This window comes from Oncorhynchus nerka, linkage group LG3 (assembly GCF_034236695.1).
Source record: "Oncorhynchus nerka isolate Pitt River linkage group LG3, Oner_Uvic_2.0, whole genome shotgun sequence".
Classification (NCBI taxonomy): domain Eukaryota; kingdom Metazoa; phylum Chordata; class Actinopteri; order Salmoniformes; family Salmonidae; genus Oncorhynchus; species Oncorhynchus nerka.
In genome coordinates this window covers 35,643,561-35,665,143 of record NC_088398.1, presented here as the reverse complement: position 1 = coordinate 35,665,143, position 21,583 = coordinate 35,643,561, and the positions used below count along the sequence as shown (strand labels likewise).

The following is a 21,583-nucleotide window of genomic DNA, read 5'->3' as shown; positions in this document are numbered from 1 at the left end:
GTGACATGCCTTGATCACACCATTAGTGTTTAGCTCAAAATAGTATGCAGCGTCATCTGGAAATGGTAGCAATATGCCTTGATCACACCAATATTGAGGAGCAAATATTATGCAGCATCATCTGGATATGTGTGCAAAAAAAGTTAAACATTCACCTTCTGCTACAATTTCTGTCAAGCCGTCTATGCATACAGTTTGACGCATACCTATGCACCAAACATAACGCCCAACTGCCTCTGCAACGCAATGCTGCGTGTTTCTGGTGTTACAAATGCAAAACTCTATCAGTGAGTTCGAAGCGTAGGTCCGATCCAAGCTCCACCCCGGGCATTTTGTGTTGCCAAGTCTTTGTCCGGAACTCGCAATTCTGGCTATCCACTGGGACTTTGCTATGCGCTTAGCCTCAGGACTTCAGCACGCTTAGCGTATAATACAGTCTAGTGTCCTGTCTGTAAAGAAACTGTAGCTCGCTGAAGATTGCAAACATTTTCGGTCAACTTTTTTTTATAAAAAACTTTTATTTTATTTTTATTTTCCTCCCCATCATTGTCCTTCGTTGGAACCGAAGTCGAGGTGGATGCAACTTTACAGACACATTGTAAAAACAAGTTTGGCTGTTTTCGTTTGGTTGCCTATTTTAGGAAAATTGTAATACGTTTGAAACTAATGTTTTGTTCCCTGCTTTTTGATTCTATGGGAGAGTTTGGAACTCGAAAAACATTTTGAAGACTAAACGCTACTTTTTTTTTTTTTTTTTACAACATTGCCTTCATGTTTCCCATATATGTATAGTTTTAAGGTGGCACAAGCACGTTTGTGAATTAAGAATCCGGTGAACTAGTCAACCAATTCGGTAACTTTTAGAGCTTTAGCTAGTAGCCAGTGAAGTGTAAGGAAATCTGGGTCTCCATGAAGAAATCCCAACGTGTGAGTTGAAACTGTCCTAGAAACCTAAATACAGCTGAACGCTTTTCTCGTGTTTTTTTTTGTGCCCATAACATTTTTATTTTATTTAACCGACTCAATGAACACGATGTTAGTGTTCTCTACGGTTTACACATTGGCCCTGCTTTTTGTTTCGACGAAGGCTGAGCCCAATTCGAAAAGCTGCATTGAAGTTAGGGCTGCATACAGTTCCAAAGGCTTCAACATCAATGACGTTCCCAACAAAGGGGTACACGGTAAGTTTGCCTTAAATCTGGTTCATTACTAATTTCAACGTTTTCTATTTCATTTCGGCCAGAACCATATAATGCTACTGTTAAGTGTGTTTGTTCATTCATTTAGGTGTGATTGTCTGTCTTACGTCTTTCCATTAAGATCATTTATGTGCGAATTATGACATTTTAAAGCTAAAATGCTACAATCAAGTTCACTTGTAACGTTATTATGTAACAATGTAACGTTTGTGAGGTTTAAAGTAACACCCATCTGAAAATAATTTGATAGGCTTAGGCTATGTTAAACTACCTATCGTTCTACAATCTTCTACCGAAGTTGGGTGATTTGAAATTAACAAAAAGTGGTCCTAGTATTCATATGACAATCATTAATGAATAGCCTAATTGGCTTAAATAACTAAACTCACAACCCCCCTGAAAGTCCTTTAATTATAAAATCGGTGGTTTGAGTAAAACATGTATTACGGGCACGACTGGACAGTTTCTTGATATTCACCGAAATAAGAACTAGACTGAATACGATCTGCGGAGCAAATGAGTTTGACACCCCTGGGCTAAACTTGCATGGTTGTTGTTGCCTTATTCTGCATTTAGACGAGGAAAGCAAAAACCACAAACACTGACTGCAAACGCAAGACGGTATGCGTTGCTATGGTGATTTTAGTAAATAAACCGTGCAGATCAACATCCGTTAGAAAACAACGCTATTGCAGAAGTTACAATGTGTGTCCCGTGGCGGCTGACAAAATTCACCGCCAGCCTCAATGGCATTTACCTTATTTCTCGAATTGACAACAATAACATCTGGTTTACCGCTACATCATACCATCTAAACGCAGCATTACTTTTGTGTTTACTATATTCCACAGCAAAAATAAACAGCAAATACTTGCCTCCTTCATTTATGATTTTTCTTCTTCTGATCTACAACTACAGGAACTAAAACAATACACAAACTGTGCAGTCCACTATTGTATACCCTGTCTTCCGAAGTGGTGTCTTTGCGGCCCTCATTACCTGCGGTGGTGTGGAGGAAAACGTGGATATGTATTTGACATAAGAAGTCAATTTGGAGCATGCCACCCACAGTCTCTATCGGGGTAATAGTCTGTTAGATGTTTTTATTTGATTGTAAGACAGACAGGTACTTTTAAGACCAGATTTTTGGGCAAACAAAAAACATACATCTTTTTAAATAGTATAACATCTTATTATTTACTCAACTTTCTAAAAGAAATCATAACATTTCTCAAAGATAAAGAAGAACATAATATATGCTACATTTTGAGTTAAAAAAGCTTAACTTTCCAGTTACAAGTAATTTACTGCTCAAAATCCCAGGTAAAAAGTCAGTTTGGGGAACATGTCCCATGTGTTAATTTATTTCCCTGTCTTTTTCTGGTCTGAAAATGATTGGTCCCATGTGCGCACAGACCCCAGCCAAAGTTAACCCTCAATAGGCTGCACATTTAGTAAATAATGTATAGTTTCACTTCCTGTTGGAAGTAATGCACATTTTGGGGGAGATTCTAAATGGCTGTACAGGGGAGCTGAGAGTGGTGGTGGTGGTGGGGGGCTGGCTAAGAAATTCTTCCCTGAGCCCCACATACTCTAAATCCCACCCTCCTCTCATCCTTCCACGTTTCAATTTTTGGTTTATGTCAGGTTTTGCCAACATGTTGGAACTTTCAGGCCATATTAGATTTAGTGCAGCATGGATAATATGTTGAATGTGGTTCTGGTCTCCTTTTCTATAAGTCATGATGTCATTATCCATATCTTCACTTTTAACAAACATGGTCATCAGCATGTTGGTTCTTTGCATCACCTATTAGTAGGATTCTCTCTTCCAGCCACTGTGGCATATAGATTTTTTTACCAGCCAAATCATTTTGACGCTAAAATTACTCCAACAAAACACAAAAAACGGATGAGTGTGCTTTGGGATTTTTATAAAACAATAAATGTATTGCTAGTAAGAAGTAATGTGGTATATTGTTTAATTTCATACATTCTTTGTGACCTGTTTTTTTAACCAAAATATCACAGAGAAACATTTATCTGCCCCTTCAATGTTTACATTTTTTATTTAGCCAGGTAGGCTAGTTGAGAACAAGTTCTCATTTATAACTGCGACCTGGCCAAGATAAAGCTAAGCAGTGCAACAAAAACAACACAGTTACACATGGAATAAACAAACATACAGTCAATAACAATAGAGAAAAAAGTATATATACAGTGTGTGCAAATGTGGTAAGATAAGGGAGGTAAGGCAATAAATAGGCCATAGTGGCAAAATAATGACAATTTAGCAATTAAACACTAGAGTGATAGATGTGCAGAAGATGAATGTGCAAGTAGAGATACTGGGGTGCAATGGAGCAAAAAAATAATTGACAGTATGGGGATGAGGTAGTTCGATGGGCTATTTACAGATTGGCTGTGTGCAGTGATCTGTGAGCTGCTCTGACAGCTGGTGCTTAAAGTTAGTGAGGGAGATATGGGTCTCCAGCTTCAGTGATTTTTGCATTTCTTTCCAGTCATTGGCAGCAGAGAACTGGAAGGAAAGGCAGCCAAAGTAGGAATTGGCTTTGGGGGTGACCAGTGAAATATACCTGTTGGATCATGTGCTACGGGTGGGTGCTGCTATTGGTAACGACCCATCGCATGCATGTTGATTTTGTCCATCCGCACCAGACGTGATCAGGACACGCAGGTTGATATATCAAAACGAACTCTGAACCAACTATATTAGTTTGGGGACAGGTCGGAAAACATGAAACATTCTTGGACATTTAGCTAGCTAGCTTGCTGTTGCTAGCTAATTTGTCCTGGGATATAAACATTGGGTTGTTATTTTACCTGAAATGCACAATATCCTTTTTTTTCTGGATCTTTGTTGAATTTTGACCCATTTTGAGTCACACACAATCATGTGTTCTGTACTCTGAAAATTAATCCACAAATAAAAGGAGAAACCTAGTTAGTTTCTAGTAATCTCTCCTCCAGTCTTCTGTGAACCAACTTTAAGGTGCCTTACTACCACCAATTAGAATGTGGACCTCAGTTCATCTTTCAATCACCCATGTGGGTATATGCTCCTAAAAACAAAAGAGATAGGAGAGGTGGGACTTGTAGCACGTCATGCATCAAAAATCGAACCAAGATCTAATTTAGTGCCTGGCTACGCAGATGCTCGCAAGCAGTTTGGATGAAATGTTGGAATAGTATGTATGTGTCAATTTATTTAGCAATGCTTGCGCACCCAATGCGGGTGGTGTGGTCAGCATGTTAGTCTGACTAGTAGCAGTGTTATCTTCTCTTCCCTAGCAGAAAATAACCTAGCTTGTGAACAAAACAATGTAAATAGCCAAGGAACACAAGGACAAAGTCTTACTTCAGTAGACTTTTGTTTCAAGTAAATTAGACCAAATGAAATCAAATTGGTCACATGCATGTGTTTATCAGATGTAATTGCGGGTGTAGCGAAATGCTTGTGCTTCTAGTTCCGACAGTTATTAGTTATTGCTGCACTAAGTGTCTAACAAGTCATCTAACAACTTCACAACAAATACCTAATACACACATCTAAGTAAAGTAAAGGAATGTAATTAACAATATATAAATATATGGATGAGCAATGTCAGAGCAGCATAGACTAAAATACAGTAGATATGTATTCAATACTATGAGATGAGTAATGCAAGATATGTAAACATTGAAGTTACTTTTTTTTAACCTTTTATTTAACTAGGCAAGTCGGTTAAGAACAAATTCATATTTTCAATGACAGCCTAGGAACAGTGGGTTAACTGCCTTGTTCAGGGGCAGAACAACATTTTTACCTTGACAGCTCTGGGATTCAATCTTGCAACCTTTCGGTTACAAGTCCAATGCCCCATTGTTCCCTTTATTAAAGTGGCCAATGATTTCAAGTCTGTATATAGGCAGCAGCATCTCTGTGCTAGTGATTGCTATTTAACAGTCTGATGGCTTTGAGATAGAAGCTGTTTTTCAGTCTCTTTGTCACAGCTTTTATGTACCTGTACGGACATCGCTTTCTGGATGGTAAACGGGGTGAACAGGCAGTGGTTCGGGTGGTTGTTGTCCTTGAGGATCTTTTGCCCGCCTTATGACATTGGGTGCTGTAGGTGCCCTGGAGGGCAGGTAGTTTGCCCATGGTGATGCCTTGTGCAGACCGCACCACCCTCTGGAGAGCCCTGCGGCTGTGGGCGGTGCAGTTGCAGTACCAGGCAGTGATACAGCCTGACAGGATGCTCTCAATTGTGCATCTGTAAAAGTTTGTGAGGGTTTTAGATGACAAGCCAAATTTCATTCTCCTAAGGTTGAAGAGGCGCTGTTGCGCCTTCTTCACCACACTGTCTGTGTGGGTAGACTATTTCAGTTTGTCAGTGATATAGTTCAGAGTTCAGTGTGTCAAATCGGAGGGCATGTTGTCCGGTCCTCTGGCAGTCTCTATGGGGGTGCCACCGGGTTCAATTCTCGGGCCGACTCTTTTCTCTGTTATATATCAATGATGTTGCTCTCGCTGCGGGCTATTCCCTGATCCACCTCTACACAGACAACACCATTCTGTATACTTCTGGCCCTTCCTTGGACACTGTGCTATCTAACCTCCAAATGAGCTTCAATGCCATACAACACTTCCGTGGCCTCCAACTGCCCTTAAACGCTAGTAAAACCAAATGCATGCTTTTCAACCGTTCGCTGCCCACACCCGCACGTCCGACTAGCATCACCAGCCTGGATGGTTCCGACCTAGAATATGTGGACATCTATAAGTACCTAGGTGTCTGGCTAGACTGTAAACTCTCCTTCCAGACTCATATCAAACATCTCCAATCCAAAATCAAATCTAGAATCGGCTTTCTATTTCGCAACTAAGCCTCCTTCACTCACGCCGCCAAACTTTCCTGAAGTCCACGATCATCTTTGTTTTGTTGACGTTGAGTGAGAGGTTATTTTCCTGACACCACACTCCCAGAGCCCTCACCTCCTCCCTGTAGTCAATGAACAGCATTCTTACATAGGTATTCCTCTTGTCCGGATGGGATTGTGCAGTGTGATGGTGATTGCATCATCTGTGGACCTATGGGGCGGTAAGCAAATTGAAGTTGGTCTAGGGTATTGGGTAAGGTAGAGGTAATAAGATCCTTGACTAGTCTCTCAAAGTACTTCATGAAGACAGAAGTGAGTGCTTTGAGGCGATAGTCATTTATATCAGTTGCCTTTGCATTCTTGGGTACAGGAACAATGGTGGCCATCTTGAAGCATGTGGGGACAGCAGACTGGGATAGGGATAGGGAGAGATTGAATATGTCTGTAAATACACCAGACAGCTGGTCAGCGCATGCTCTGAGGACGCGGTTTGGGATGCCGTCTGGGCCGGCAGTCTTGCAAGGGTTAACATGTTTAACTTTTTATGGCTGCAGGGGCAGTATTGAGTAGCTTGGATGAAAGGTGCCCATATCAAATGGCCTGCTCCTCAGTCATAATTTCTAATATTTGCATATTTTTATTAATATTGGATAGAAAACGCACTGAAGTTTCTAAAACAGTTTGAATTATGTATGTGAGAATAACAGAACTCGTATAGCAGGCAAAAATCTGTGAAATTCCACTTCCTGTTTTTCTTTTGGGAGGTGGCAGATTTTCAACCAAGGTCTCATTGAAATTACAGCGATATGGATGGGTTTTCACTTCCTACGCCATCCACTAGATGTCAGCTAACTAATGTGAAGGGGGGTCGATTGAAACAGGAAATAGTCACCACAGCCATGCGTGGACCATGCTTTCACCAGGTGCGTTCACAGGGGAAGGACTTGCGTTCCACCGCTCATCTGAAGTAATTCTAATTTTCCGGTTGGAACGTTTTTCAAGATATATGTAAACAACATTCTAAAGATTGATTCAGTACATCGTTTGACATGTTTCTACTGACTGTTACGGAACTTTTGGACATTTCGTCACGTTATACCGAAGTAGCGTGTTTGGACATAAATAACAGACAAATCAAGCATTTATTGTGGACCTGGGATTTCTAGGACTGCATTCTGATGAAGTTCATCAAAGGTAAGGAAACATTTATCATGTATTTTCTGGTTTCTGTTGACTCCCAACATGGTGGCTAATTTGGCTAATGTTCTGAGCTCCGTCTCACATTATTGCATGGGTTGCTTTTTCCGTAAACCTTTTTTGAAATCTGACACAGTGGTTGCATTAAGGAGCGGTATATCTATTATTCCATGTAAATAACTTGTATTATCATCTACATTTATGATGAGTATTTCGGTTAAAACGATGTGGCTATGCAAAATCACTTGATGTTTTTGGAACTAGTGAATCTAAATAGCCAATGTAAACTCAGATTATTTGATATAAATATGAACTTTATCAAAGAAAACATGCATGTATTGTGTAACATGAAGTCCTATGCGTGTCATCTGATGAAGATAATTCAAGGTTAGTGATTAATTTTATCTTTATTTCTGGTTTTTGTGAATGCTATATTTCGCTGGAAAATTGCTGTGCTTATTGTGGTTTGGTGGAGACCTAACAATCGTTTGTAGTGCTTTCGCTGAAAAGCCTATTTGAAATCAGACACGTTGATGGGATTAACAACGGGAATAGCTTTAAAATGATATAAGACACATGTATGTTTTAGGAATTGTAATTATGAGATTTCTGTGGTTTGAATTTGGCGCCCTCTATTTTCTCTGGTAGTTGTCATATAAATCCCGGTATCGGGATTGCAGCCATAACAGGTTAAATGTCTTGCTCATTTTGGCCACAGAGAAGGAGAGCCCACAGTTCCTTGGTAGCGGGCTGCGTCGGTTGGAATGTGTTATCCTCAAAGTGAGCAAATAACGTGTTTAGCTTGTCTAGAAGCAAGAAGTCGATGTCTGCGACGTGGCTGGTTTTCCTTTTCTAGTCCGTGATCGTCTCTGTAGACCCTGAATAAATACGTCTTGTGTCTGAGCCGTTGAATTGCAACTCCACTTTGTCTACTGATGTTTTGCTTGTTTGATTGCCTTGCGGAGGGAATGACTACTCTGTGTTCTGCCATATTTCCAGTGAACTTGCCATGGTTAAATGCGGTGGTTCACACTTTCAGTTTTGCTCGAATGCTGCCATCTAACCACGGTTTCTGGTTAGGCTTGGTTTTAACTTCTTTGTGACAGGGGGCAGTATTTTCACGTCCGGATGAAATGCATGCCCAAATTCAAATGCATCCCCAGAAGATAAGATATGCATATTATTAGTAGATGTGGATAGAAAACACTCTGAAGTTTCTAAAACTGGTTGAATCATGTATAACAGAACTTATTTAGCAGGCGAAACCCCAAGGACAAACTATTCTGTTTTTTTTTTGAGGTCACTCTTTTCAATGGGGTTTCATTGGGAATCCAGATTTCTAAGGGACCTTCTTGCAGTCCTTATTGCTTCCACTGGATGTCAACAGTCTTTAGAATTTGGTTGAGGTTTTTACTTTGTGTAATGAAGAAGTACGGCCATCTTGATCGAGGGTCACTTGAAGTGTACTGTTAGAGGCGCGTGACCAGAAAGCTAGCTACAGTTTGTTTTCCTCCTGTATTGAACACAGATCATCCCGTCTTTTTATCGATTATTTACGTAAAAAAAATACCTAAAGTTGTATTACAAAAGTAGTTTGAAATGTTTTGGCAAAGTTTACAGGTAACTTTTGAGATATTTTGTAGTCACGTTGCGCAAGTTGGAACCGGTGTTTTGCTGGATCAAACGACATCTTGCTCCCAGACAAATTAACTTCTTGACACTACCCATCCCGTTAGCAGGATAATTTTCATCAACAACCGCTGAATTGCAAAGCGCCACATTCAAATAATATTATTACAAATATTTATATTCATGAAATCACAAGTGCAATATAGCAAAACACAGCTTAGCTTTTTGTTAATCCACCTGTCGTGTCAGATTTTGAAAATATGCTTTACAGAGAAAGCAATCCAAGCGGTTTTAAGTTTAGCGATCACTAGACAAAACATTATGAACACCTAGCATCAAAGTAGTTTGGTCATGAAAATCAGAAAAGCAATCAAATGAATCACTTACCTTTTGATGATCTTCGGATGTTTTCACTCACGAGACTCCCAGTTACAGAATAAATGTTCCTTTTGTTCCATAAAGATTATTTTTATATCCAAAATACCTCTGTTTGTTTGGGCGTTATGCTCAGAAATCCACAGGCTCGAGCCATCACGACAACGCAGACACAAATTCCAAATAGTATCCGTAATGTCCACAGAAACATGTCAAACGTTTTTATAATCAATCCTCAGGTTGTTTGTAAAATATATAATCGATAATATATCAACCGCGACTGTCTTTTTCAGTGGGAGAGACAATGGCTGCCCAAGCAAAATTCATGTGAACACCCAGCTATCCAGTACGCGATGTTATCTTTCTCGCTAATTTTTCTAAATAAAAGCCTGAAACGATGTCTAAAGACTGACACCTTCAGGAAGCGATAGGAAAAGGAATCTGGTTGATATCCCTTTAAATGGAGCGAAGGCAGGCTATGGAACATGGAGCTTTCAAAATAGAAGCCACTTCCTGGTTTGATTTTCCTCAGGTTTCGCCTGCAATATCAGTTCTGTTATACTCAGACCAATATTTTGACAGTTTTGGAAACTTTAGTGTTTTCTATCCTATTCTGTCAATTATATGCATATTCTAGCATATGGGCCTGAGAAATAGGCCGTTTACATTGAGAACGTTATTTTTCCAAACATAAAATTATTGCTTTGCTCGCTTTGAGGACAATACAGTGCCACTGACACGGCCCGCTACCAACGCCTGTGGGCTCTCCTTCACTGTGGGTAAAACATTTAAGCGTGTTAACCCTCGCGACGCTGCCGACCCAGACGGCATCCCTAGCCGCGTCCTAACAGCATATGCAGACCAGCTGGCTGCTGTGTTTACGGACATATTCAATCAATCCCGATCCCAATGCTTCAAGATGGCCACCATTGTTCCTGTTCCCAAGAAAGCTAGGGTAACTGAAATAAATTACTATCGCCCCGTAGCACTCACTTTTGTCATCATGAAGTGCTTTGAGACTAGCCAAGGATCATATCACCTCCCCCCTACCTGATACCCTAGACCCATTCCAATTTGCTTACCGTCCAATAGGTCCACAGACGATGCAATCGGCAACACACTGCACACTACCCTATCCCATCTCGACGAGGAATACCTATGTAAGAATGCTGTTCATTGACTACAGCTCAGCATTTAACACCATAGTACACTCCAAACTCTCCTTTAAGCCCGAGACCCTGGGTCTCGACCCTGCCCTGTGCAACTGGGTCCTGGACTTTCCTCGGCGTACACATCACGGACAAACTGAAATGGTCCACCCACACAGACAGTGGTGAAGATGACGCGATAACGCCTCTTCAATCTCAGGAACCCGAAGAAATTTGTCTTGTCACCTAAAACACTCACAAACTTCTACAGATGCACAATCGAGAGCATCCTGGCGGGCTGTATCACCGCCTGGTATGGCAACTGCTCTGCCCACAACCGTAAGGCTCTCCAGAGGGTAGTGAGGTCTGCACAACGCATCACCGGGGGCAAACTACCTGCCCTCCAGGACACCTACACCACCCGATGTTACAGGAAGGCCATAAAGATCATCAAGGACAACAACCACCCGAGCCACTGCCTGTTCACCCCGCTCTCATCCAGAAGGCGAGGTCAGTACAGGTGCATCAAAGCTGGGACCGAGAGACTGAAAAACAGCTTCTATCTCAAGGCCATCAGACTGTTAAACAGCCATCACTAACATAGTGGCTGCTGCCAACATACAGAGTCAAATCTCTGGCCACTTTAATACCTTTATTAAATCAATTTATTAAATGTATCACTAGTCACTTTAAATAACGCCACTTTAATAAATGTGTACATATCCTACATTACTCATCTCATATATATATATATATATATGTGTGTGTGTGTATATATCTATATATATGTATACCCTGTACACTATACCATCTACTGCATCTTGCCTATGCCTTTCGGCCATCGCTCATCCATATATTTATATATGCATATTCTTATTCATTCCTTTACACTTGTGTGTATAAGGTAGTCGTTGTGAATTTGTTACTTGTTAGATATTACTGCACTGTCGGAACTAGAAGCACAAGCATCTCGCTACACTTGCATTAACATCTGCTAACCATGTGTATGTGACCAATAACATTTGATTTGATTTAGTTAGCTGGCTAGCATGCAAATAAATGTACTGAGTCAGAGCAAACATGGCTAGTTAACACAGCCTGATACCAGTGCTGATGTCGGCCTAAAATCATCATGTTTGTACAGCAGTATCTTCTAAATCAAATTGGAATAGGTAAAGCATGACTATGTTGGCTACGTGAAGAAACATTTAATGTAGCTAAAGATTATAGGGTCCCTAGGAAACATTGACCATCACTTTGGTTCCTGCCCTGTCACAATAACTCCTCCCTGGCATTTTCATCCGTTGTCATGTCAAACACTGTATTCAAAGTACCTATTATTGTTCATATGCTAACTATAGAATTATTATAGACTTTCTATTTCCCATGATTCCGACGGTTCACCCAAGTGTTTTGATCTAAATCGCAAGTCAAATCGCAACTTCAACATTTGGTTAAAAATAAGCCCAAGTTGTTTTTTGTCCATATTGTGCAGCAGTGTGGAGTGTGGAGATAATCTCAAATGAGTGCAGGATATACAGAATTTGAGGAAATAATTGTAGGTTGAATTGAACAGTATAAAACAATCGGAATGGAGAAAGACCCATTGAAATCACTTAGAATGTATGTGTTGCCACTGTAGGGTCACGCTCTACTCCGAAAGCAAATTTAGAACATTTATCATTCAAAAACCTGAAATACTTTCCAACATTGGAAAAATACTCTTATGATAGTGCTGGGCGATATGGCCAAAATATTGGTTATTCTAAAGAAGAACATACTTTGAGCACATGACATTCTATTCTACAAAGAACAATGCTGTTGTCTAACAGTCACAGAAACTTACTGAGGGGAAAACATCCACCCTATAGACAATCAGGGACACCTCATAGAGACATATTCATACAGAGAACTCTGTCACAAGCAGCAACATTCAGGCCCTAGGCCTTCTATATGGAGTACCCTGTCTGTCTGCTACAGAGGTGTGTGGGGGGGGGGATAAAATCACTGGCAGTGGCATAGAAAAATGTCAAGTGCTTTTCTGCATGGTGGCAGAAGGGACCAGCTTTTCAAAAGAGGCAGAAAACAGAGCGGTTAACACTGACCAGATTGGTACCTACCATGTCAACGGCTCCTCATTCCATCCGGGCCATGCGCCACACTGCGTTTCTCTCTTCTCTATTTCTACTTAAGTGTAAAATCTGTTTTGGTTTACACTGGCGGTTGGGCCTGATGTCATGCCTCAGGTATGGGGCAATGGCAAGGATCAAAGACTAAGGGGAGAAGGGTGGGGTTATTTTCTCTTCTTCCTTTCTGCTGCAGGAACATCCCACTCGTAATCAGTCTGGTGCATTATGACTGAAGCTCAAAGCAACTATGACCTCAGCACATTGGCCTGTTAGTGAGCCAGTGAGTGAGTTGAATAGGCTTAGCAGAGGAGTGGGAGCCTTACCTTCTGATTATCTTTGCTGGTGGCTGTGGGCTCTGCATATTTGTTTGGTAAATAGCAAGTTGTGTTATTGCGATAACATTTAGCAGATAAGAGTAGGCTAGGGGAACTGGGTCATATCAAATGTTATTTGTCGCATACACATATATTTAGCAGATGTTGAAGTCAGATGTTTACATACACCTTAGCCAAATACATTTAAACTAATTTTTTCACATTTCCTGAAATTTAATCCTAGTAAAAATTCAGAAGTTTACATATACTCAATTAGTGTTTGGTAGCATTGCCTTTAAATTGTTTAACTTTGGTCAAATGTTATGGGTAGCCTTCCACAAGCTTCCCACTATAAGTTGGGTGAATCCCCCCCCCCCCATTCCTCCTGACAGACCTGGCTTTGTGATGGCCACTCTAATACATTGACTTTGTTGTCCTTAAACCATTTTGCCACAACTTTGGAATTATGCTTGGGGTCATTTGCAGGGTAGCCTAGTGTTTAGATCGTTGGACTAGTAACCGAAAGGTTGCAAGTTCATATCCCGAGCTGACAAGGTCTGTCGTTCTGCCCCTGAACAGGCAGTTAACCCACTGTTCCTAGGCCGTCATTGAAAATAAGAATTTGTTCTTAACTGACTTGCCTAGTAAAATAACATTTAAAAAATTGCGACCGAGCTTTAACTTCCCGACTGATTGCCTCAATATATCCACATAATTTTCCTCCATAATTCCATCTATTTTGTGAAGTGCACTAGTCCCTCCTGCACAAAGCACCCCCACAACATGATGCTGCCACCCCTGTGTTTCACGGTTGGGATGGTGTTCTTCGCAAGCCTCCCCCTTTCCCCTTCAAGCATAACGATGGTCATTATGGCCAAACAGTTCTATTTTTGTTTCATCAGACCAGAGGATATTCCTCCAAAAAGTATGATATTTGTCCCCATCTGCAGTTGCAAACCATAGTCTGGCTTTTTTTAATGGTTTTGCAGTTTTGGAGCAGTGGCTTCTTCTTTGCTGAGCGACTTTTCAGGTTTTGTCGATTATAGGACTCGTTTTACTGTGGATATACAGTGAGGGGGAAAAAGTATTTGATCCCCTGCTGATTTTGTACGTTTGCCCACTGACAAAGAAATGATCAGTCTATAATTTTAATGGTAGGTTTATTTGAACAGTGAGAGACAGAATAACAACAAAAAAATCCAGAAAACGCATGTCAAAAATGTTATAAATTGATTTGCATTTTAATGAGGGAAATAAGTATTTGACCCCCTCCCAATCAGAAAGATGTCTGGCTCCCAGGTGTTATCTGTATAAAAGACGAGCTAAAATTAGGAGCACACTCTCTTAAAGGGAGTGCTCCTAATCTCATTTGATACCTGTATAAAAGACACCTGTCCACAGAAGCAATCAATCAGATTCCAAACTCTCCACCATGGCCATTACCAAAGAGCTCTCCAAGGATGTCAGGGACAAGATTGTCGACCTACACAAGGCTTGAATGGGCTACAAGACCATCGCCAAGCAGCTTGGTGAGAAGGTGACAACAGTTGGTGCGATTATTTGCAAATGGAAGAAACACAAAAGAGCTGTCAATCTCTCTCGGCCTGGGGCTCCATGCAAGATCTCACCTTGTGGAGTTGCAATGATCATGAGAACGGTGAGGAATCAGCCCAGAACTACACGGGAGGATCTTGTCAATGATCTCAAGGCAGCTTGGACCATAGTCACCAAGAAAACAATTGGTGAAACACTACGCCGTGAAGGACTGAAATCCTGCAGCGCCCGCAAGGTCCCCCTGCTCAAGAAAGCACATATACATGCCCGTCTGAAGTTTGCCAATGAACATCTGAATGATTCAGAGGACAACTGGGTGAAAGTGTTGTGTTCAGATGAGACTAAAATGGAGCTCTTTGGCATCAACTCCACTCGCTGTGTTTGGAGGAGGAGGAATGCTGCCTTTGACACCAAGAACATCAACCACACCGTCAAACATGGAGGTGGAAACATTATGCTTTGGGGGTGGTTTTCTGCTAAGGGGACAGGACAACTTCACCGCATCAAAGGGATGCTGGACGGGACCATGTACCGTCAAATCTTGGGTGAGAACCTCCTTCCCAAAGCCAGGGCATTGAAAATGGGTCGTGGATGGGTATTCCAGTATGACAATGACCCAAAACACACATCCAAGGCAACAAAGGAGTGGCTCAAGAAGAAGCACATTAAGGTCCTGGGGTGGCCTAGCCAGTCTCCAGACCTTAATCCCATATAAAATCTCTGGAGGGAGTTGAAAGTTCGAGTTGCCAAATGTCAGCCTCGAAACCTTAATGACTTGGAGAAGATCTGCAAAGAGGAGTGGGACAAAAACCTGATGGCCAACTACAAGAAACGTCTGACCTCTGATTGCCAACAAGGGTTTTTCCACCAAGTACTAAGTCATGTTTTGCTGAGGGGAAAAATGCTTATCTCCCTCATTAAAATGCAAATCCATTTATAACATTTTTTACATGTGTTTTTCTGGATTTGTTGTTATTCAGTCTCTCACTGTTCAAATACATCTACTGTTAAAATTGTAGACTGATAATTTCTTTATCAGTGGGCAAATGTACAAAATCAGCAGGGGATCAAATACTTTTTTCCCTCACTGTAGAAACCTTTGTACCCGTTTCCTCTAGCATCTTCACAAGGTCCTTTGCTGTTGTCCTGGGATGGATTTCCACTTTTCGCGCCAAAGTTTGTTAATCTCTGGGAGACAGACTGAGTCTCCTTCCTGAGCAGTATGACAGCTGCATGGTCCCATGCTGTTTATACTTGTGTACTATTCTTTGTACAGTTGAACATGGTACCTTCAGGTGTTTGGAAATTGCTCCCAAGGATGCACCAGACTTGTGGAGGTCTACAATTTTATTTCTGAGGTCTTGGCTGATTTCTTTTGATTTTCCCACGATGTCAAGCAAAGAGGCACTGAGTTTGAAGGTAGGCCTTGAAATACATCCACAGGTACACCCCCAATTGACTCAAATGATGTCAATTAGCCTATCAGAAACTTCTATATCATTTTCTGGAATTTTCCAAGCTGTTTAACCTGTTGCTTCTACTCGGGACGCTTGCGTCCCAACTAGAGCTCTGGAAATGCAAATGCGCTACGCTAAATGCTAATAGTATTAGTTAAAACTCAAAAGTTCATTAAAATACACATGCAGGGTATCGAATTAAAGCTACACTCGTTGTGAATCCAGGCAACAAGTCAGATTTTTAAAATGCTTTTCGGCGAAAGCATGAGAAGCTATTATCTGATAGCATGTAACACCCAAAAAGACCCACAGGGGACGTAAACAAAATAATTAGCATTTCGGCGTTACACAAACCGCACAATAAAATAGAAAACATTCATTACCTTTCACCATCTTCTTTGTTGGCACTCCTAGATGTCCCATAAACACTATTTGGGTCTTTATTTCGATTAAATCGGTCCATATAAAGCCTAGATATCGTTATATGTAGACTGTGTGATAAACGAAAAAAACATAGTTTCAAAACGTAACGTCATTTTTTTAAATTCAAAAAGTCGACGATAAACTTTCACAAAACACTTCGAAATACGTTTGTAATGCAACTTTAGGTATTAGTAAACGTTAATAAGCGATAAAATTCATCAGGAGGCGATGTAAAGATCATTAGCTGTCCGTCTGGAAAAATGTCCGGCTAGAAACTCAACGAAAATATCCGGTCCTAGACCTAAGGAGATACGGTGCCCTGCATGTGTTTGACCAAGAAAAAACTCGAAGGGCAATGACAAGTCTCTAGACACCGTGTGGAAGCTGTAGGTACTGCAACCTCAGTCAATTAATTGTGGTTCACCTTTATCAATGGGTTCAAGTAGCGCATGGATATATTTTCCCATTTTCAGTGATCAGTTTTTCCTGTGCTTTTCGATGTAAATGCCGTTCTGGTAAAGCCACAGCAGTGATTTAACCAGTTTTATAAACGTCTGAGTGTTTTCTATCCACACAGACTAAGCAAATGCATATACTATATTCCTGGCATGAGTAGCAGGGCGCTGAAATGTTGCGCGATTTTTAACAGAATGTTCAAAAAAGTAGAGGGTCGACTTAAGAGGTTAAAGGCAGTCAACTTAATATATGTAAACTGCTGACCCACTGGAATTGTGATACAGTGAAATAATCTGTCTGTAAACAATTGTTGGAAAAATTACATTTCATGAACAAAGTAGATGTCCTAACCGACTTGCCAAAACTGTAGTTTGTTAACAAGAAATGTGTGGAGTGGTTGAAAACGAGTTTTAATGACTCCCACCCTAAGTGTATGTAAACTTCCGACTTCAACAAAACAAGTGACCTGCTTTCATTATTGCAGAGACAGTGTACCTAGCCTAGTCAGTGTCAGCCTAATCAGTAGAACTTGCCTTCTTCCTTATATTGATTTTATATCAATATATTACCAACGTTTTCCCCATAGTTCCTGGCACAAAAATCACGCTGTGTAACTACCATCAGACAAACCATGTTTGTCAAATGATAATTGTCATTACATGCCAAATACTTAAATATTTACCAGGAGGAATAGGTATTGTGAACCTGGAGAGGAGTTGTGTGTGTGAGAGACTGACTTGCTTGATCTGGGGGCTAGAGCACATGCCTGCTGGCTCAGTGGTGTAGCAGCAGCCTTATCAGCATCCTGTCCTGTGGTGACCTGGCGGTATGGCAGCACTGTGACCTGTGTTCCTCCTGGCACCCGCCGCCTTATCCACATTCACAGACAAATAAGCTTATCATTCCCACCACAAACAAATTATATTTGTCCCACATGGCTCCCTATGTAGTGCACTCATTTTTGTGCCACCAGGGTGCCATTTGGTATGCAACCCAAGCCTGCCAGAGCATTGCACCTGGCAGACCTGAACCAACAAACCGAGTACTTGTAGTTATGTTGTGCCGGTCTTGTACAGTAGCTAAATTATTTTAGGTCTGACCTGACGCAATGGCTGGTGTTCAACTTATCTCAAGTATGCTATTTTTTTTCCACATTCTGATCCTTTAATGTAACATTAGTACGACATTGATACAGAATTGTATTTTTTATTTAACCTTTATTTAACTAGTCAAGTCAGTTAAGAACAAATTATTTTTTACAATGACGGCCTAGGAAAAGTGGGTTAATTGCCTTGTTTAGTGGCAGAACGACAGATTTTTACCATATCAGTTTGGGGATTCGATCTAGCATCCTTTCGGTTACTGGCCCAACGCTCTAACCAATAGGCTACCTGCCGCCCCAATGATTACTGCATTGTTTGGTTTAGAGCTAGCAAGAAAGGCATTTAACTGTACGTGTGCACGTGACATTAAAACGTGAAACATTGAGACAGATGACATGTATTCCCATTTGTTGTGGTATATCAGTAGCATCAGTGGAATGGCCCTGTGTTTTGTCTATCTATGGATTAAGAGGTCACACTGCCATCTCTCACTACTCCTCACACCATCGGGCTGGCCCAATCCTCACCCCACTGCATCAGTGAGTGACAGATCAGTGGGGAGTGGATGCAGTGTGTGGGAACAGCGGGGCACCCTCTTCTCTTTTTTTTTGTAGGCCAGTCTGCCTCCCTCCATGCAACATTCCACACAAGACCCCCAAGACCCACCACAGGGTCCCTGGAGCTGGGAACAACAACAGAGGGAGAGAGGCCCGGAGTGACAGACTGAGGCACACACAGAAAGAGAGGTGGATTTGACTTGCAGAAAAAGAGGGGGAAAGGGATTTACTGGGTTACCAAGAAACAAAAAGTCTGTGTATGAGGGAGTGAGCGGCGAGCATGTGACACAGCTCAGGGAATTTAAAGAACATCGTCCTGGGTGAGATGCATGTGCTCTTTATGACTCACTCTCGATCTCTCAATGTCAATTTAAGGGCTTTATTGGCATGGGAAACACATTTTTAACAAGTTAAATAAACAATCAATTTAACAGTAAACATTACACTCACAAAAGTTCCAAAACAGTAGACTTTTCAAGTGTCTTTATGTGCAAGTAAAGTAGAAAATGGAAAATAAACATAAATATGGGTTGTATTTACAATGGTGTTTGTTCCTCACTGGTTGCACTTTTCTTGTGGCGACAGGTCACAAATATTGCAGCTGTGATGGCACACTGGTGTTTCTCCCAAAAGATATGGGAGTTTATGAAAATTAGGTTTGTTTTCTAATCATTTGTGAGTATGTGTAATAAGACCCTTTTACCACATTTCGTAACAGCTGTTTCTAAAATGGATTTTAATAATCCTCAATCGACAAACAATACCCCTTAATGACAAACAAAAATAGTTATAATATTTTTTGCAAATGTATTAAAAATATTAAAGATACCTTAATTACATAAGTATTCGGACCCTCTGCTATGAGACTCGAAATTGAGCTCAGGTGCATCCTGTTTACATAGTTTCTCAAGGATGATCAATCTACAACTTGATTGGAGTCCAGCTGTGATAAATTCAATAGATTGGACAGGCACACACCTACATAATCTTTAAACCTAACTTCTTGTGAATCCAACCGTGTCAGATTTCAAAAATGCTTTGCGGCGAAAGCATACCTTATGATTATTTGAGAACATAGCCCAGCAGACAAATCATTACAAACAGGTAACCAGCCAAGTAGAAGAGTTACACAAGTCAGAAATAGAGAAAATTAATCACTTACCATTTGATCTTCATATGTTTGCACAACATTTATTCAGTAAATGTTCCTTTTGGTCTATAAAGTCTCTTTATATCCGAAAACCTCCGTTTTGTTCGCGTTTTCTTCAGTAATCCACAGGCTCAAACGCAGCCACAAAAAAAAATTGTATCCGTAAAGTTCATAGAAACATGTCAAACGATGTTTGTATTCTATCCTCAGGTTGTTTTTAGTCTAAATAATCAATATTTCAACCGGACAATAACGTCGTCAATATTAAAGGTAAACAAGAAAGGCACTCTATCGGTCGTGCGCATAAAAAAGCTGTGACACGGCAAGGTCCACTCATTCAGACTGCTCTTATTCCCCCATTTTTCAGAATACAAGCCTGAAATAATTTCTAGACTGTTGACATCTAGTGGAAGGCATAGGAACGGCAATTTGAGTCCTAAGTCAATGGATACGGCAATGGCATTGAATAGAAAACGCCAAAAAATATATATCCTACTTCCTGAATGGATTTTTCTCAGGTTTTTGCCTGCCAAATCAGTTCTTTTATACTCACAGACATTATTTTAATTATTATTTTAGAGAAATAGTCCTATAATTCCTATAACTACAACCTAAAACTTCTTAACTGGGAATATTGAAGACTCGTGTTAAAGGAACCACCAGCTTTCATATGTTCTCATGTTCTGAGCAAGGAACTTAAACATTAGCCTTTTTACATGGCACATATTGCACTTTTACTTTCTTCTCCAACACTGTTTTTGTGTTATTTAAACCAAATCAAACATGTTTCATTCTTTATTTGAGACTAAATTGATTTTATTTATGTATTATATTAAGTTAAAATAGGTGTTATTTCAGTATTTTTGTAATTATTTTATATATATATTAATCAGTATCTGATTTTTTTTGGTCCTCCAACAATCGGTATCGGTGTTGAAAAATCCTAATCAGTTGACATCTATTTGGAACCACCAAGACTCTTCATAGAGCTGGCTGCTTGGCCAAATTGAGCAATCGTGGGGAGAAGTGCCTTATTCTGGGAGGTGACCAAGAACCCAATGGTCACTGACAGAGCTCCAGAGTTCCTCTGTGGAGATGGGAAAACCTTCCAGAAGGACAACCATCTCTGCAGCACTCCACCAATCAGGCCTTTATGGTAGAATGGCCAGATGGAAGCCATTCCTCAGTAAAAGGAACATGACATCCCACTTGGAGTTTGCCAAAAGGCACCTAATGGACTCTCAGACCATGAGAAACAAGGTTCTCTGGTCTGATGAATCCAAGAATAAACTGTTTTGGCCTGAATGCCAAGTGTCACATCTGGAGGAAATCCGGCACCATCCCTTCGATGAAGCATGCGGGTGGCAGCATCATGCTGTGAGGATTTCTTTCAGCGGCAGGGACTGGGAGAGTAGTCAGGATCGAGGGAAAGATGAACGGAGCAAAGTAGAGAGATAGTACAGTAGTGGCTTCGGGGCAAGTCTCTGAATATCCTTGAGTGTCCCAGCAGAGCCCGGACTTGAACCCGATGGAATATCTCTGGAGATACCTGAAAATAGCTTTGCAGCGACGCTCCATCCAACCTGGCAGAGCTTGAGAGGATCTGCAGGGAAGAATGGTAGAAACTCCCCAAAGAGTTTGCCAAGCTTGTATTGTCATACCCAAGAAGACTCGAGGCTGCAAAAGGTGCTTCAACAGGGTACTGAATAAAGGGTCTGAATACTTATGTAAATATTTTATATATATATATATAAAAAACATTTTTGCTTTGTCATTATAGGTTATTGATGAGCAAATACATTTAAAAAAAAATCCCATGTAATGTCATGGGAATTCTTACACAGGGACACTAAGTCAATCTTAAATTAATAATTTGTTTATCATCAGCATGCTCAAGAGGTTCCAACCAACTCAATGCACCAAGTACACATGTCGATCAGGAGCTCCACCACGGACAGTCCAGTTAGTTCTCCTATATACAGACAAGTTATTTTTGCATGATTTAGCTTAT

At 40.7% G+C, this 21,583-nt stretch overlaps 1 protein-coding gene across 4 annotated transcripts in view; it reads left to right on the top strand.

The window, feature by feature from the left end:
• The first annotated feature begins 362 nt into the window (after window positions 1–362).
• The window catches only part of LOC115107372 (glypican-4-like), a 105,797-nt gene continuing 84,576 nt past the window's right edge, over window positions 363–21,583 (top strand). For 2 of the 4 annotated variants that reach the window (XM_029630785.2, XM_029630769.2), the window contains exon 1: window positions 363–1,181. In XM_029630785.2, the coding sequence (XP_029486645.1) occupies window positions 1,025–1,181 (157 nt within the window). In that variant the 5' untranslated portion in view covers window positions 363–1,024. Of the gene's footprint in view, window positions 1,182–18,044; window positions 18,612–21,583 lie in introns of those variants that run through there. The other 2 variants (XM_029630778.2, XM_065011525.1) reach the window with 2 other exon arrangements.